Raw genomic sequence first — 17362 nt, 5'->3', positions numbered from 1 at the left:
TAATGATGTAAATATGAAATACTGATCTAACCAAAAATTAAGATATACAATCCTGGCAGGATGAGGGGATGGAAATTGTATATAAAAGAGTAAAACCCTTATATTTCATGGTAACAAGTCATTAGATAAATAGCTAAAACTGAAAATTAAAAAAAAAAATCAGTATCAAATGTTACTTAGAAACACGGGGAGAATACCAAAAGACTTAAAGGCATTGAAATGAGTGCTTCCGAGCAGCCAGAATTCCAGCTTCAGAGGGGTAAGCCAGGTGATTACTGTTTTTTCTTACCAACCTTGCAGAACCATTTTTCTTTTTACTTACTACATGTGGCAAGCATAAATACTAAATGTGAAGAAAAGACTGTTTACTTTTATTTATGTACCAGGGGTCTTGTTCATAATGGGCACTCAACAATATTTCAATTTCTTAGAGGAAAAAAAGAGGTTAAATGCTGAGAAGGGATGGTATTAGGCAGAGAAACGGGAGCCAAGGTTTGAAACCGTCACTATGGATGACAGAAGAAAAAACTGAAATAACGGATCGTTTTAGATACAATTGGAAGTTTTCAAAGAGATTTCTTAAATAGTAACTCACTCTTCACAACAACCCTGGGACATAAGCATTATGTTCCAATTTTACACATGATTAAACAGGCTCAGAGAAGTTAGAATATTTGTCCAAGGCCAATCAGCTGGAAAGAAGCACAGCCAGGACTCCAAATTCCTTACTTGTTTGTTTCATTAGGTCAACCTGCACTGCATGGTGTCAGGAGGTAACACTAGCAGAAATGGCCGTTAAAACCAATCCACAGGCCTCGGTGGCTCAGTTGGCTATGCGTCTGACTCGATTTTGGTTTAGGTCATGATCTCATGGTCTGTGGAACTGAGCACCATGTCAGCCTCTGTGCTGGGATTCTCTCTCTCGTTCTCTCAATCTCTTCTCTCTCCCCTACTCATGCTCTCTCAAAATAAATAAACATTAAAAAAAAAAAAAGCCTAAAAGAGACTCATTTTAGACCTAAAGACACTGCAGGTTGAAAGTAGCCATCTATCATGCTAATGGATATCAAAAGAAAGCCAGAGTAGTCATACATATATCAGACAAACTAGATTTTAAAACAAAGATGTAACAAGAGATGAAGAAGGGCATTATATCATAATTAAGGGATCTGTCCACCAAGAAGATCTAACAATTGTAAATATTTATGCCTCCAACTTGAAACACCCACATATATAAATCAGTTAATCACAAACATAAAGAAACTCATTGATAATAATACCATAATAGTAGGGGACTTTAACATTCCATTTACAACAATGGGCAGATCATCTAAGCAAAATCAACAAGGAAGCAATGACTTTGAATGACACAATGGATCAGATGGACTTAACAGATATATTCAGATGGCTTCCCAGGGGAATTCTACCAAACATGTAAAGAAGAGTTTTAATACCTATTCTTCTGAAGCTGGTCCAAAAAACAGAAATGGAAGAAAAATTTCCAAACACATTCTATGAGACCAGCATTACCTTGATTCCAAAACCAGACAAAGACCCCACTAAACAGGAAAATTACAGACCAATTTCCCTGATGAACATGGATGCAAAAACTCTCAACAAGATACTAGCAAACTGGATCCAACAACATATTAAAATCAAGTAGGATTTATCCCTGGGATGCAGGGGTGGTTCAATATCTGCAAATCAATCAACATAATACATCACATTAATAAAAGAAAAAGAACCACATGCTCCTTTCAACGGATGCAGAAAAACCATCTGACAAAATACAGCATCATTTCTTCATAAAAACCCTCAAGAAAGTAGGGATAGAAGGATCATACCTCAAGATCATAAAGGCCATATACAAAAGACCCACAGCTAATATCGTCCTCAGTGGGGAAAAACTAAAAGCTTTCCTCCTAAGGTCAAGAACGTGACAGGGATGTCCACTCTCACCACTGTTGTTCAACATAGTGTTGGAAGTCCTAGCCTCAGCAATTAGACAACAAAAAGAAATAAAAGGCATCCAAGTCAGCAAGGAAGAAGTTAAACTTTCACTCTTCACAGACAATATGATATTCTACATGGAAAATCTGAAAGATTCCACCAAAAAACTGCTAGAACTGATACATGAATTAAGAAAAGTCACAGGATATAAAATCAACATATAGAAATCAGTTACATTTTTATACACCAATAATGAAGCAGCAGAAAAAGAAATCAAGGAATCAATCCCATTTACAATTGCACCAAAAACCATGAAATATCTAGGAACAAACCTAATCAAAGAAGTAAAAGATCTGTACACTGAAAATTATAGAAAGCTTATGAAAGAAATTGAGGAAGAAATAATGGAATGGAAAAACATCCCATGCTCATGGATCAGAAGAACAAATATTGTTAAAATGTCTATATGGCCCAAAGCAATCTACACATTCAATGAAACCCCTATCAAAATATCACCAGCATTCTTCACAGAGCTAGAACAATCTAAAATTTGTATGGAACCACAAAAGACCCCAAATAGCCAAAGGCATCACAATTCCAGACTTCAAGCTGTATTACAAAGCTGAAATCATCAACACAGTATGTGACTGGCACAAAAACAGACACATAGATCAATGGAACAGAATAAACAACCCAGAAATGGACCCACAAATGTATGGCCAACTAATCTTTGACAAAGAAGGAAAGATTATACAATGGAAAAAAGACAATCTCTTCAGCAAATGATGTTGGGAAAACTGGACAGCGACATGCAGAAGAATGAACCTGGACCACCTTCTTATACCATACACAAAAATAAACTCAAAATGGATGAAAGACCTAAATGTGAGACAGGAAACCATCAAAGTCCTAGAGAAGAATACAGGCAACAACTTCTTTGATTTCAGCTGTAGCAACTTATTACTACACATGTCTCCAGAGTCAAGGGAAATAAAAGCAAAAATGAACTATTGGGACCTGATCAAGATAAAAAGCTTCTGCACAGCAAAGGAAACAATCAACAAAACTAAAAGGCAACAGACGGAATGGGAGAAGATATTTGCAAATGACAAATCTGATAAAGGGTTATTATCTAAAATCTATAAAGAACTTATCAAACTCAACACCCAAAAATCAAATAATCCAGTCAAGAAATGGGCAGAAGACATGAACAGATACTTTTCCAAAGACATCCAGATGGCTAACAGAGACATGAAAAGATGCTCAACATCACTCATCATCAGGGAAATACAAATCAAAACCACGATGAGACACCACCTTACACCTGTCAGAATGGCTAAAATTAACAACTCAGGAAACAACAGGTGTTGGCAAGGATGCAGAGAAAGGGGAACACTTTTGCACTGCTGGTGAGAATGCAAACTAGTGCTGCCACTCTGGAAAACAGTATGGAGGTTCCTCAAAAAATTAAACATAGAGCTACCCTACAACCCAGCAATTACAATAGGCATTTATCCAAACAATAAAAAAATGGTGATTTGACAGGGCACATGCACCCTGTTTACAGCAGTATTATCAACAATAGCCAAATTATGGAAAGAACCCAAATGTCCATCGACTAATGAATAAATAAAGAAGATGTGGTTTATATATACAATGGAATACTACTTGGCAATGAGAAAGAATGAAATCCTACCATTTGCAGCAACATGGATGGAACTGGAGGGTATTATGCTGAGTGAAATAAGTCAGTCAGAGAGACAGATATCATATGTTTTCACTCATATGTGGAACTTGAGAAACTTAACAGAAGACCATGGGGGAAGGGAAGGGGAAAAAATAGTTAAAAACAGAGAGGGAGGGAGGCAAACCATAAGAGACTCTTAACTATAGAGAATTGAGGGTTGCTGGAGGGTTGGTGGGTGGGGGGATATACTAAATGGGTGTTGGGCATTAAGGAAGGCACTTGTTGGGATGAACACTGGATGTCATATTGTAAGGGATAAATCACTAAATTCTACTCCTGAAACCATTATTATGCTATATATTAACTAACTTGGATTTAAATAAAATTAAAAACCAAACCAAAACCAAAACAGCAACCCAATCCCAGGACACCTGGGTGGCTAAGTCAGTTGAGCCTCCAACTCTTGATTTCAGCTCAGGTCATGATTCCAGGTTCATGGGATTGAGCCCCACATCAGGTTCCACACTGAGTGTGGAGTCTGCTTAAGATTCTGTCTCCCTCTGCCCCCTCCCCAGCTTGCCCACACTCTCTCTTAAATAAAAATAATAAAAATAAATAAACTTAAAAAAACAAACAACCCAATCCCAACAGTGTAATCAGAAAACACATAAAGCACTCACTTACAAAATGAATTGTTTATACTAGTATTCCTCCAAGTACCACGCGTGCGCACACAGGCTGGAGCTGGTCACTACAGCAATCCAGCACAAGATAAGGAGCTTGAGGCAGAATGTGAAGCAATTATGTCACCAAACACACTGTTTAGTGTAACTCGCATTTTTTATGTAGCAAAACGTTCTAAGAAGTAAATGATGCAACGTGCTGATGTCCATTCTGGTGAAAGTTTTGTATCTCACCACGCACCTGTCATTTGGGTAGCACTTGTTCATACCATAGGGCTGCTTCTAAGCCTGTAACTTTCAAACAAATAAGAATGACAAAAACTTAAAGTCCTATTTTCTAACTCTTATATCAAAGCAGATTATAAACACGTTAATACCAACACAATTTCACAGACGAACTCTATGGGATAGATTCTCATTACTAGCATTTGGTAAAAGCACTTTACTTCTAGAAACTTAATCAACTTTCAGCAGCCCAATCAATGAAGCAGTAAATTGACCAGACAGCTACAATTCTAAATTTCTTTTATGTCCCCAGGCCAGAATTGTAATCTTCAAATCCTTACCATGGAACCTATCCATTCAATCCCTTTAATTTCTTTTTGAGGTACTAAGTAACGGCAATAATGCCCTTGACATCAAAACTAAGCTACAGGAATAAGTTTAAACAGCCTCAGAGTGACTAAATATTCTCAAAATCACACACATAGGAATTTCTTTAATGGGTTTCTCACAAAATAAACGACTTAGATACCTATGTGTACATACGGTGATTTTCTTAGCTAGGAAACCACAATCAATTTAACTTACTAAACAAAACTACTTTTGTTTTGCCCTAGGAGAAATAAAGACGTGGTAGCTAAAGTAGCTTACCAGACAAGGAGCATTGACCCTACCTAAATTACAGTGTTTAAAAAAATCAAATACAATTACCATCCCATATACTTTTTCACCACCTTCTACGTGTTTGCATTAAGTGTAATTTTAAAATACATTCTCAAAGTTCTACCAAATTTTAAAATACATTCCAGCTTAGCAAATGGCTTTCACAGAAAACTGAATTTGACACGGCCAATATTACTCTGTACCGCTCTGACCCAAAGTGCAAACGGCCAACCACTGACAGACTCCCTTGACAAGCATAAACCACTTTATATCAAGCCTAATTCTTTCCTTGTTACGTGAAACATTTCTAAAATACTTTTGATAATTGTCATCAAAAGAATCATAATCTTGGAGCACCTGGGTGGCTCAGGTGGTTGAGCATCCAACTCTGGATTTCAGCTCAGGTTGCAATCTTGCAGTTCATGGGGTTGAGCCCCACATTGGGGGGGTCTGTGCTGACAGCATGGAGCCTGCTTGGGATTCTCTCTCCCCCTCTCTCTCTGCTCCTTCCCCACTCACATGCATGCTCTCTCTCTTTCTCTCTCTCTCAAAATAAATAAACAAACATTAAAAAAAAAAAAAAAGCATCACAATCTCAGTGTATACCCTCACGGGAGTGTTCCTGAATAAACTGAGTAACAGCACTCATACGTGGGTGATCCTGCTGGTGGGAAAATTCATCAGAGTCAGGGTTGGGGCCAGGCCCTTCCTACAACTTTTGCAATCCTTCTCAGATTGACACTCATGCGAGACATTATAGGCATTTCTTGGGCCTAGAAGCGCTTTCTGCTTCCTTTCTAATATTTAATTGTTCTTCTTTTTACTGTACCAGCTAAACTATGGAAGTCAATCAACAAACATTATAAAACTTTCCCCCAAAATCACCAATAACTAGTGGTGGTGGGATTGCAAGGAATTTTTATTTTCCTCTTTCCTTTCTTTTCCCCTAATATTCAACAAGGACAGAGAAAAAAAAACTTTAAGTTTTTCTGGATTTTTTAAATGGAACCCAGAGAGGCAAATTATTGAATTCTGGGCTTAACTTTTTTACACTAGTCATACAATGAGGGCAAAAACAACGTTCGCTAAACTCGGTGAATGATAATACAAACATGTAATAGGATAACAGTTATACAAAGATCGTGTAACACCCTTTGCACATTCTTTAAGAGGTTATATGCTCTATGTGACCAAAGTAACATGATCCTTGAAATAAATATTAATATTCTTACATGTTTTCGCAATGAATTTTTCTTCTAAAAGAAACCACTGAAGTAATACAGAAACAACACACAAATGCTTTCTTCAACAAATATTTTAGAAATATATTTAATACAAAAGCCAAGGTCAAAATATCAAAAAGAGGAGTGAATCAACGGCTTTACCTCATTGTGTTTCATATCCAACTGACCCCTAAGAGCCTTCAGTTCTTGTTCACGGATGCCCAAGCAAGTTTCAAGAGCATGTGTCTGCCCTTCCCATTCAGATTTTTTATGAGCCACCATTATGTCAATCTGTTTCATGAGCTCTTGTAGTTCTGCTTCACAGGATGTCAAAAATCCCCTGTAAATAAGATCATATGCCCATGACTTATCCTTCGCATGTAAAAACGTAGCAGACATAAACCCACCTGAGGTAGAACAGTGTCAGTAAAGAAATTATTAGAAGCAAAGAAAAGGACTTCCGAGCTTTTCCTTTTAATGTTCATATTAAGATGATTACTTATTCCACTGCATGTTCTGTCTTCCTCTCATAGCCAACCCTAAAGCCTAAATCATTTGTTCAAACACGAGATGATGTTTAAGTCTGGCTTGTGAGCGGGGCTTCCATGACCAACAAGTAGCTCTTCTGTAATGTTTTAGGAGAGCTATCAGGAAGAATCCAGGCGAGCTTGTCACATTCTTAGCTAACCAAAATAAAAAGCCTTGGAAGTGAGTAGGCTAGTGGGAAGGCGATAATACAATTTTAAGAGCTGTTTCAAGAAACTCATCGCTGAGCCAGGTTTATTTCAACAATTTCTTCCCGCCTTATTATTAGAAACTTCCTGCAGCCGACCTTATTATTGTAAACTTGTTGACATCCTTCTCAGTTACAGGAGGTGCCGGATATTACAGAGGCAGAAAAAGAAGTAAACATAGATAGGTGCACTGGGTTCAAACAGGTGTCCAGGAATGGCCACAGACCGCTATCATCACTAAGGCTTAAACACTTTTTTAAGCATTTGTTCTTAGTGTACAAAACTGCTAAACTTCTACGTTTGCTTCTGGGGAGGAGAAAATTTAGAGGGGGATGAAAACAAGTAGCCAGCTTCACACTACTGAGATGAGGCCAACACCCCAAAGAGAGATGCCGTCCACAAACATGACACGGATCAACTGGGCTTTTGCTCAGCACTTTTGCTTCTGTAGCCAAAGCACAAAATAGAGGGATAACTTGGATATGCTTTTTAAACTCAGTGAGGAGCTTAAGGTCAAAAGCAATCTTACCCTTCATGTCCCTGATTTTGCATTCCTTCCAACAAAGCCTCCATCGCCAAATCCCCTTTGTCTTGGCAACTGGGAAAGCAAAAACAATCAGTCAGGAGAAAATTCATTTTTCAAGTTCTAACATTCCAACTTACAAACCTAAGAATGTGAATGAAAACATACAATAACAAATAACAATGAGAAAATGCAGCCACTTCTTAGGATGGGTGTAGAAGCAGTCCAGGAATATCCCTTCAAGAAATATTAGGACCAAATACATTTCAGACTACAAGAAAATGACTTACAATGATCTGAATGCTACTGACAGCCTTCCCACATGATAGAAATCATACCTTATTGTTGCATTCCTGTGAACCAGTTCTGTGTCCCAGAAGGACACTAACAACAAAGCCCCTCACAAAATGAGAGGAAGTAATCAGGGGTCACACACATCAGAGGAAAAGTATACCTTTATTTTTTTAAAAAAAGAGATATTATAAAAAGGTGATATTAGCGTACCTGGGTGGCTGAGCCAGTTAAGCATCTGACTCTCGGTTTCAGCTCAGGTCATGATCTCGGGGTTTGTGAATTTGAGCCCTGCATCAGGTTCTAGGCTGACAGTACAGAGCCTGCTTGGGATTCTCCCTCTCTCTCTCTCTCCTTCCCTCTCTAGCCCTCCTTTTATGCGGGCACACTCTCTCTCTCTCAAAATAAATGAAAAGACTTAAAGAAAAAAAAAAGATGGGGCGCCTGGGTGGCGCAGTCGGTTAGGCGTCCGACTTCAGCCAGGTCATGATCTCGCGGTCCGTGAGTTCGAGCCCCGCGTCAGGCTCTGGGCTGATGGCTCGGAGCCTGGAGCCTGTTTCCGATGCTGTGTCTCCCTCTCTCTCTCTGCCCCTCCCCCGTTCATGCTCTGTCTCTCTCTGTCCCAAAAATAAATAAACGTTGAAAAAAAAAAAATTTAAAAAAAAATAAAAAAATAAAAAAAAAAAGAAAAAAAAAAGAGGTAAAGATCGCTGCCCTTTAAAAAAGAGAGAGACTGATACTATAAAAAGGTTAAATGCCCTGAGCTTGAACTCCTTGGTCCATCATGAGAGATCCTACCCACCCTTGAAATGGCAGGCCTGTGAGGCTTCCCGGAACACCTTCCCTTCCCTCAAAAGGCAGCCCCATGGGTCCTCCCTCCTCTGTGCTTCCCCCACTGCGAGTCCTTAACAGCTCTTTCATAGGAGTTACACTACACAGGGAATGAGGTTTTTGCACACTTTTTCCTTACTATTTAACCCTTAAGGGCAGAAACTGAATTTTATTCACCTCTGCAGCTCCAGAGCTTAGTGTAGCATTTCAGATGGCAAATGCTAAATGCTTTTGGCTGAACTTATCACAACTCTCCTCCCTTTTCCCTATCCCCCTGTGCAACCTGGTCATAGCTGGAGAACTGCAGAGGAGAGTCTAGCAGAGAAGAACGGAAGGAGACAGAACAGACTGCCATAGAAAGGTAAAGATGCACCATAAAGAAAGGAAGGTGAGAAGGACAGGGGAAAGATTACCCTTAAATTTGGAAGTGCCTGCCAATAAGAAGTACCTGTTGTAGGTTTCTTCACCTCTACAAAACTATTAACCAATGTCAAACCACTTCTCATTACTGAGGAACTACTTTTTTTCCTTAACCCTTCAAAGGCTCTGTGGTGGGAGGTTCTGCCCCTTTGTACTAACGCCTCATCTATTATAAAGACAAGAGAAGGGGATTCCTTCATTTAACACAGAATTCAGTGTTGTACTAACCACAGGTACATAATGATGAAAGAAATGGTCCTTTTCAAGGAATTAATAGTCCAGTTTGAGAAAGAAAAAATTAAACCCAAAATGTTCCCCCCGTGTGACAAATGTACCGACAGAGGCGAGAACAGGGTGTCCTAGAGACACAGAGAGGAATGAAAGATTGGAAAATACAACTACTGCATGTTATTTGCATTTATTTCTAAAGTTACTAACAGGAGTATTAAACTAACTATTTGTGCACAAATATGGCAGAGAGGGTTTTTCTCCAGTTGGTTTTCCCATTATATTACACCAACATTAAATAAAATAAAAACCTAAAGAAAAAGAATGTCATGTTCTAATCCACTTTCTTTCAAACCATCATATGGTTAATTACAGTATAACTACATTCCATGTTTTATTCCCCTCTGGGGAGCTGAGAGGCAGTGCATAGTTCACATAGCACCATGTAGATGAAAACCCAAGATGTAGCCCTGCTCTGCAACTAGGCAGCTTTGTGTCCTTGGACTTCAGTTTTTGCATCTGTAAAATAAGGGGGTATGAACTATCATCTCCAAGGTTTCATGGGATTCTAATAGCCCATAAAATGTGCACTGTAAGTAGCATGCTCTTGACTACCGTACATGGGTATTTATTAAATCTGTAAGAAAGAGCTATTCCTGGGGAGCCTGGGTGGCTCAGTCAGTTAAGTGTCTGACTTCAACTCAGGTCGTGATCTCACAGTTTGTGAGTTTGAGCCTCGCACTGGGGTCTGTGCTGACTGCTCAGAGCCTGGAGTCTGTTCAGATTCTGTGTTTCCCTCTCTCTACCCCTCCCCTGCTCGCTCATGGGCTCTCTCTCTTTCTCAAAACTAAACATAAAAAAATTAAAAAAAAGGAAAAGAAAGAAAGAGCTATTCCTAAGGACAGTGCTACTACAGTTATTCAAAATTATGATCAGTAAAATTATACTTTTTTAGGTCACATAATTCTTAAACATTAATGTATTAGTAATACACATTTACTAATATACATTAATGTTTTCTGGATATTATTAATAACTAACAATATTTATAACAGAAGGTAACAGCCATTGAATGCTCAATTGTTCTGTGTTGTATATACAGTCAAATTCATTCTTCACAACGCTCATAAAAGATACTACTACTTTGAGGAAACTGAGGCTATCTTGACTACAGTAAACTACAAATTATAGTCCTAGGATCAAACCTAGGCAGTGCGACTCCCAAGTCCCAACCAATGTGCAATGTTTATATATTTTACAGTTTCAGATCTAAAAATACCCTCATATCTTCTTTTGCTTTAATAGTGTCTTACTGGCAATAAATGAAACCAAACAAAAAAGTCTGAATACAGGAAAAATGCAAACTCAACACCTTGGACACCAGATGGCAGTAACACAATAATGAAAATAGTCCACATCTGGGAAAACTGCCATTTCAGAAGTAAAAATGGTTTAAGACTAAAACAAAGACATTTCTGTTTTAAAAAAATGGATGATGGTGGAGTGGGGGAACCATCAACCTTCTCTGTGGAAAATAATCTTACTAGTGTGTTTCTTTACCAATACCTTCACCATCTATTTGAATAGCTGCCAAACACCATCAGTTCTCATTCCTTGGGATCAGGTAAACAGCAAGGACCCAGATTTTCTATGGACTTTTCTAATTTGAGTTTCTCATGGCTAGATCACTGATTCCTTGCTAGCCAAACTGAGCTTCATTCAACTCTAGGTACTACGTCACTTGGCTTTCTTCTTTGCCTGTGCCACGTGATAATGATATAAAGTTAGATATTCTTGGTTCATAATATTAAATACCAATTTAATTACTGTTTGATCATCTGCTACTCCTTGCCACTAACATAAAATGCTAAATGTGGTTAAATGGAAACGGTGTAGCTCTACTATGGTCATTTCTGCAGTTAGACCAAGACATCAACAGACATAAGCTATTAATGGTTAACTCTTTTTAAGTTATTAATTACAACTTTTCTTTGGAATAAAGGCTGTTTTAAAGTGGTGAAATCTAGAATAGGAGAGTTAAAGGAAATGCAGGGTGGGAAACAGAGAAAAGACACTTAAAGTCTTAGGGGAAAAAGAATCCACATAGGATAGCTAATAACAGGCACAGCTCTGAAATTCATTAGTATATTGAAATTTAAGAGCTAGAAAGGATCTGAAGGCCTCTTACTTAACCTCTTCATTTTACAATTCAGGAAAAATATTCAGAATATATGCCCAAGATCAAATTACTCACAAAATGGGACACAGGAAGAAAATAAAACTCCAGATAGAATTATGAATTGATATGTACTAATAAAAGGGTTATGCCTACCCATCATGTCTCATTTAAAGGAGGGTAACAATGCTCTGTCCCTTACCTGTCTTGGTGTTACTATGATTACAAAGACATATGGTTCTGTCAGATTTACTATGGCTGATAAACTGGCTGTTCCAATAAAAAATCAATATAACTTATCATTCCTCAGAAAGGTTCCTACTTAAACTTAAGGGAAAAAACACAAAGTATCAAAGAAATTTTCCAAAATAAAAATGAAATTTTAAAACATTGACCAAACTATCATATCACTCAAAGTCCAGAAAGAATAAGAAGAAAGACCGAGAAATGAGAGTAAAGATACACTTGTACATAGGGAAAATGCCAATAAGCAAAGTCAAAAGATAAATAACAGTATTTGAAAGTTTTATCACAAGGGGTAAATTATCCAATATATAAAAATTTCCTAAAAGTTGAGGGGGAAAAATAATAAATAAATAAATAAAAACCAGACAGGGGGAGGAATCTATAGAAAACGGGCAGAAGATATGAACAAGCAGTTCACACAAAAAGAAATGCAAATGACTTTAAACATATGAAAATATCAGCATTATTTTAAATAGCCAAGATAAGGAAGCAGCCCAAGTGTCCAACAATTGATAAAGAAGATGTGGTATGTACACGCAATGGAATATTCAGCCATAAAAAATAATGAAATCTTGCTATTTGCAACAACATGGATGGAGATGGAGAGTATAATGCAAAGCAAAATAAGTCAGAGAAAGATAAATACCATATGATTTCACTCCTATGTTTCAGAAATACAACAAATGAGCATAGGGATGAGAGAGACAGAGAGAGAGAGAGAACAAGAAACACTCTTAACTATACAGAACAAACTGATGGTTACCAGAGGGGACATGGGTAGAGGGATGGGTGAAATAGGTGATGGGGATTAAGGAGGGCACTTGCTGTGATGAGCACCAGGTGTTGTATGGTAGTACCGATCACTAAGGTGTACACCTGAAATTAATGTAACACGGTATGCTAACTGAAATGAAAATAAAAACTTAATTAAGTTAAAACAAAACATGAAAAGATGTCTCACAAGTAAGAGAAATACAAATTTAAAATACAGGAAGTTATATTTGGATTAACAAAAGCTCAAACGTTTAACAATATACTCTGATACGGCTATGGAAAAACAGGCACTCACATACATGGTAGGCAAATTTGGAACACAGAATGGTATAATTTCTGTAGAGATTTTGGCAATACCTAGCAACTGAGAAATATGTGTTTACCCTTTGACCCAACAATGCCACTTCTAGGAAACTAACCCAAAGACACATTGGCAAAAATACAAAGTCACACATGCACAAGGACACACGGTGCACCACAATGTGCAATAGTAGGACATAGCACAAAAGCCTATAGAGACTAGGTGAATATTCATCCACCAATGGAATGTTATGAAGCTGTCAAAAGGGATAACATACTCCTATGGAAGGATCTACACGGCATATATTACCAGATGGGGAAAGCAAGTAGATAATGCATTTGTTTTTATCAAAGGATAAATCCAAAGCCAGTAAACATGATACCTATAACAAAGGGAAACAGGGTGGAGAAAAGAGGAATGAAAGCTAAACTTGTCTGGATATCTGTGTTTTACAGGTACTTGTTTTGAGAACTATGCTAATTTGTTACATATATAAAAAAAATCCAAATTAAAAAAGGAATATTAAAAATTGGAAACAAAATGAAACAAGTATCAACTAGATATCAAGTTGGCAAACAAACCATATAGCAAATTGTTTCATATGCCTTTAAAATGCAAGTTTTACGGTACATAGCCCAAGTGGGATATATATTAAAGATAAAAAAGAACTGCAAAGAAATCCTAAACACTATTAGGAATCATATGGTTAATAATAAAATTGGTATCATTAACTTAAAACCAATATGTAGAATATAGGATGAGGAAAAAAAGTAATTATGTTAACCTAATGTGGTTCTAAGATTTTCAGCAAGACAAAAAGACACACATATAAGAACAAATAAAAAAAACCCTAAAATGTAAATAATCAGTGTGAATTCTGTATATTTGTTTTAAAAAATGTATTTCTGGGGTGCCTGGGTGCTCAGTCATTTAAGCATCTGACTTCAGCTCAGGTCATGATCTCACAGTTCGTGAGTTTGAGCCCCACATCGGGCTCTGTGCTGACAGCTCAGAGCCTGGAGCCTCCTTCAGATTCTCCCTCTCTCTCTGCCCCTCTCTCACGTGTGTGTGTGCGCGCGCACGCACACACACACGTGCATGCTCTCCCTCTCTCAAAAATTCATATTTAAAAAATAATAAATGATAATAAGTGTATTTTCTAATTCTGGCCATCGTAAATCCTAGAGCCATTGACCAAACTAGCAGCAAGAGCACCCAGGCTGTGGTCTCTAAATACCATCTTCCACTCAAAGGAACCAGGTCTTTTTGGTGGACATTAATGTATAAATGAGAGAGGAACATGCTTTTACCAGAAAAAAGGGAATTATCAAAGGCTACTAGTCATATCAAGGTGGACAGGAGCCAACTTAAAGGAGATGCCATTACCCAAAGGTAGGAAAATTTGGGTATTAAAAAACAAAAAACAAAATTGCACTAAGTTGAAACAGTTTAAATATATTCAAGTCCATGATGATTTTTTAAAAAAATGCAAAAACCCTCATGGTTACCTTTGGAGATTGCTAGGCCACCAACTCATTACTGTAGTCTGAAAATAGAGGGAAAGAATTAAGCATTTTTCTTGCCTTTCATGTACAAACTACATTTCAAATAGCTGATGGTAGTCAAATGGCTGGTGGGGGAGAGTTGTTCTTCATAAAAGATTTCCAGCTAATAAACACTGAAGGAATGAGAGAATTAGAATATCAGCATTCTGCAATCCCTAATGCCATAATGGATACAGGCAATCTAGATCCATGAAAAGATTTCCCCATTAAGTGAAAAGCTCATAGGGAATTTCACGATGGATGGATTGGGCTAACAATACCTGAACGCATTACACTGCTCAATCTTAACACGAGAGACAACTCAGGCATTTCATGCCTCTCTGATAATTAATGCAATAGATTGTCTACTGCACCACCTAGGAAACCTTCTTACCCCCACCACCCTGACCCAAAAAAAAAAAAAAAAATTAAGGTTGAATCTAATCTTCTAGTGTTATTCAACAGAATTTTCTGTGATTATTGAAATATTTTATGTTTATGCCATTCCAAGGTTAGCCACCAGGCACTTGTGACTATTGGGCATTTAAAATGTGGATAATGAAACTAGGGAACTGAATTTTTAATTTGATTTCATTTTAATTAATTTAAATACCTGGCTGGTGGCTACTATACTGGACTGTGTGATTCTAAATCTAACTAATGGTTTAAAGAAAATAAAGGGATGTACATGTTAAAGGATGTCATGTGGATACAATCAGTTAACTCTAGACTATTATGGGGAGAAAGGGACATGAGGGAACTGCTCTATTAAAAAAGATTTAAATGATGTATCAACCAAATGCAACATGTGGATCTCTATGAGATTTTGATCCAAACAAACTAATTGTAAACAGTCATTTAAGGGACAGTTGGAAAAAACCCAGACTGAATATTGACATCGTGGTACTTTTATAAATTTTCACAGGTATGATGACACTATTGTGGTTTTATAAAACCAAAAAAGCAAATTTAACTTTCAGAGGAAAAAAAAAAAAAACTAACATAAAAATAAATTCGATCCATGCAACCACTGTTCACGTTGGCTGCAGATGAATTTCAAATCAAGTTGACTTTTTTTTTTAAAGTAGCGATCTCTAATAGAGTGGATTACTGATGCTGTCTCAACTGGCCACCACTACTACATAAATGAAAATGGGAAGGACAAAGCAAAAGTCCACCTTCTAATGGGAGAAAAATGGCCTCAGTACAATTAAGATACATTTATTACAAATAATTTGTAAAACCTGAATCTACATACATTTTTAAAGGACGGTGTGTCTAAATGTTTATAAATCTCTACTCATTTCACTTTAATTTTTTTCTAACCCATTTTAATTTCATTTTTACTCTACTGATCACTGATAATGATATAAAGGGTAAGAAGCTGATACAAATCTAAAGGCGGTACTGCATTTCAAATAAGAGAATACACTTTATTAAACTACAGCTATAAGTTTAAATATAAATATCTGAAAGTTACATGTAGTTGATGATCCTTACTAGGACTTCCTCTCCATAGTTATAAAATGAAATGCAAGCATGTGGGTAACTATAACAGCAGTGCACCTACCCTACAGTACTGCTTTATTAAAGGTATAAAATAATTTAATGAATCTGATGTAAGGCTCAACGAAAACTACTTTGTGGAAATAAGGGTACTCTAACTATAAATGAAGATTAGTCACTACCAGCAGACTCGTTTTTACTCTCTGATGTTGTAAGGGACGTAAAAAAAACATTGAGCTTGGGGCGCCTGGGTGGCGCAGTTGGTTAAGCGTCCGACTTCAGCCAGGTCACGATCTTGCGGTCCGTGAGTTCGAGCCCCGCGTCAGGATCTGGGCTGATGGCTCGGAGCCTGGAGCCTGTTTCTGATTCTGTGTCTCCCTCTCTCTCTGCCCCTCCCCCGTTCATGCTCTGTCTCTCTCTGTCCCAAAAATAAATAAAAAACGTTGAAAGAAAAAAAAAATTAAAAAAGAAAATTGAGCTTGAATTTCCTGTCTTCAAGTATCTTCAAGATTGAAGTGCTCCTAAGGAACTGTCCCTTTTAAACCCTCACTCTATGATATGATTATTTCCCACCCTTGATTTGTTTGGAGCAATCCGTAACTTCAGTCCTTCACGATTTCTGTCACATTTCCGTACCTCCTGTACTGACATTAACTTACTTCAAAAACTGCTTAAGTTCCCCCCCCCACCCCCACCCCATTAGAGAACCGGCATCAGGTGCCGTCAAGGGCCTGTCACAACAATGCTGGGAAGCTAACCAGGTACGGCAGCCTAGGCGGGAGGGCTGTGCCGGGGGTTCCTCCTCTGCAGAGGAAGAGCGGCACGCAGCTGGCTCCGCCACGGAAGACGAGGGCTCGGCGGCAGCTCGCCCCCCCCCCGGCCGCCCTCCCGCCGGCCCGGCCTCGGGGGAGGGGCTGACAACCTGGCTGGCCCGGACGGTGTGCCGGGCAGGGCCATATTCGCCTTCGCGGGTCCGCACAGCACACGAAGCGAGGCGGACGAGCGGGGTGCCGCAGCGGACCCCGGCCGGCGAAGGCGGGGCTGGTGGCCGGCGGGCTGCTGCGGAGACCAGCCCCGGGCCATTCGGCCGCGCAGCCCGCGGCGCCACCGCAGCCAGGGCTACCTCCGGGCTAGGGTACGCCCGCCCCCCGCCCGTCGTACAAGCGCACAAGCAGTTACCGGGCCGCCGCGAGCGCGCCCCCGAGCCTTCCCGCCGTTACCTCCGGCCGGGGGCGCGCACGCGCGTCTCCGCCGACCCGACGTCCAGCCTCCGCTGTCTCCACGTTCGTCCCGCCCACTGCCCGCTCGCTTTTGAATCGAAGCTGCGTCCTCCCAGACCTCCCCTCCGCGCAAACAAATG

General features: G+C 38.8%; 1 protein-coding gene across 11 annotated transcripts in view; it reads right to left on the bottom strand.

Moving 5' to 3' along the window:
• Window positions 1-17362, bottom strand: part of CEP63 (centrosomal protein 63) — a 69640-nt gene that overhangs the window by 51967 nt on the left and 311 nt on the right. For 2 of the 11 annotated variants that reach the window (XM_047099283.1, XM_047099272.1), the window contains exons 1-3: window positions 16925-16948; window positions 7692-7760; window positions 6591-6768 (exon numbers count right to left, since the gene is read on the bottom strand). In XM_047099283.1, coding sequence (XP_046955239.1) covers window positions 6591-6768; window positions 7692-7735 — 222 coding nt within the window. In that variant the 5' untranslated portion in view covers window positions 7736-7760; window positions 16925-16948. Of the gene's footprint in view, window positions 1-4561; window positions 4615-6590; window positions 6769-7691; window positions 7761-8189; window positions 8212-11833; window positions 11864-14460; window positions 14505-16924; window positions 16949-17181; window positions 17328-17362 lie in introns of those variants that run through there. The other 9 variants (XM_047099281.1, XM_047099280.1, XM_047099274.1 and 6 more) reach the window with 8 other exon arrangements.

The sequence above is a fragment of the Lynx rufus genome, unplaced genomic scaffold, assembly GCF_022079265.1.
Source record: "Lynx rufus isolate CCGP_SWC_20201006 ecotype Redwood Valley unplaced genomic scaffold, mLynRuf1.p SCAF_5, whole genome shotgun sequence".
In the NCBI taxonomy this organism is placed as follows: Eukaryota; Metazoa; Chordata; class Mammalia; order Carnivora; family Felidae; genus Lynx; species Lynx rufus.
The sequence above is the reverse complement of the archived record's forward strand: the minus strand, read 5'-3'. Positions and strand labels throughout refer to the sequence as shown.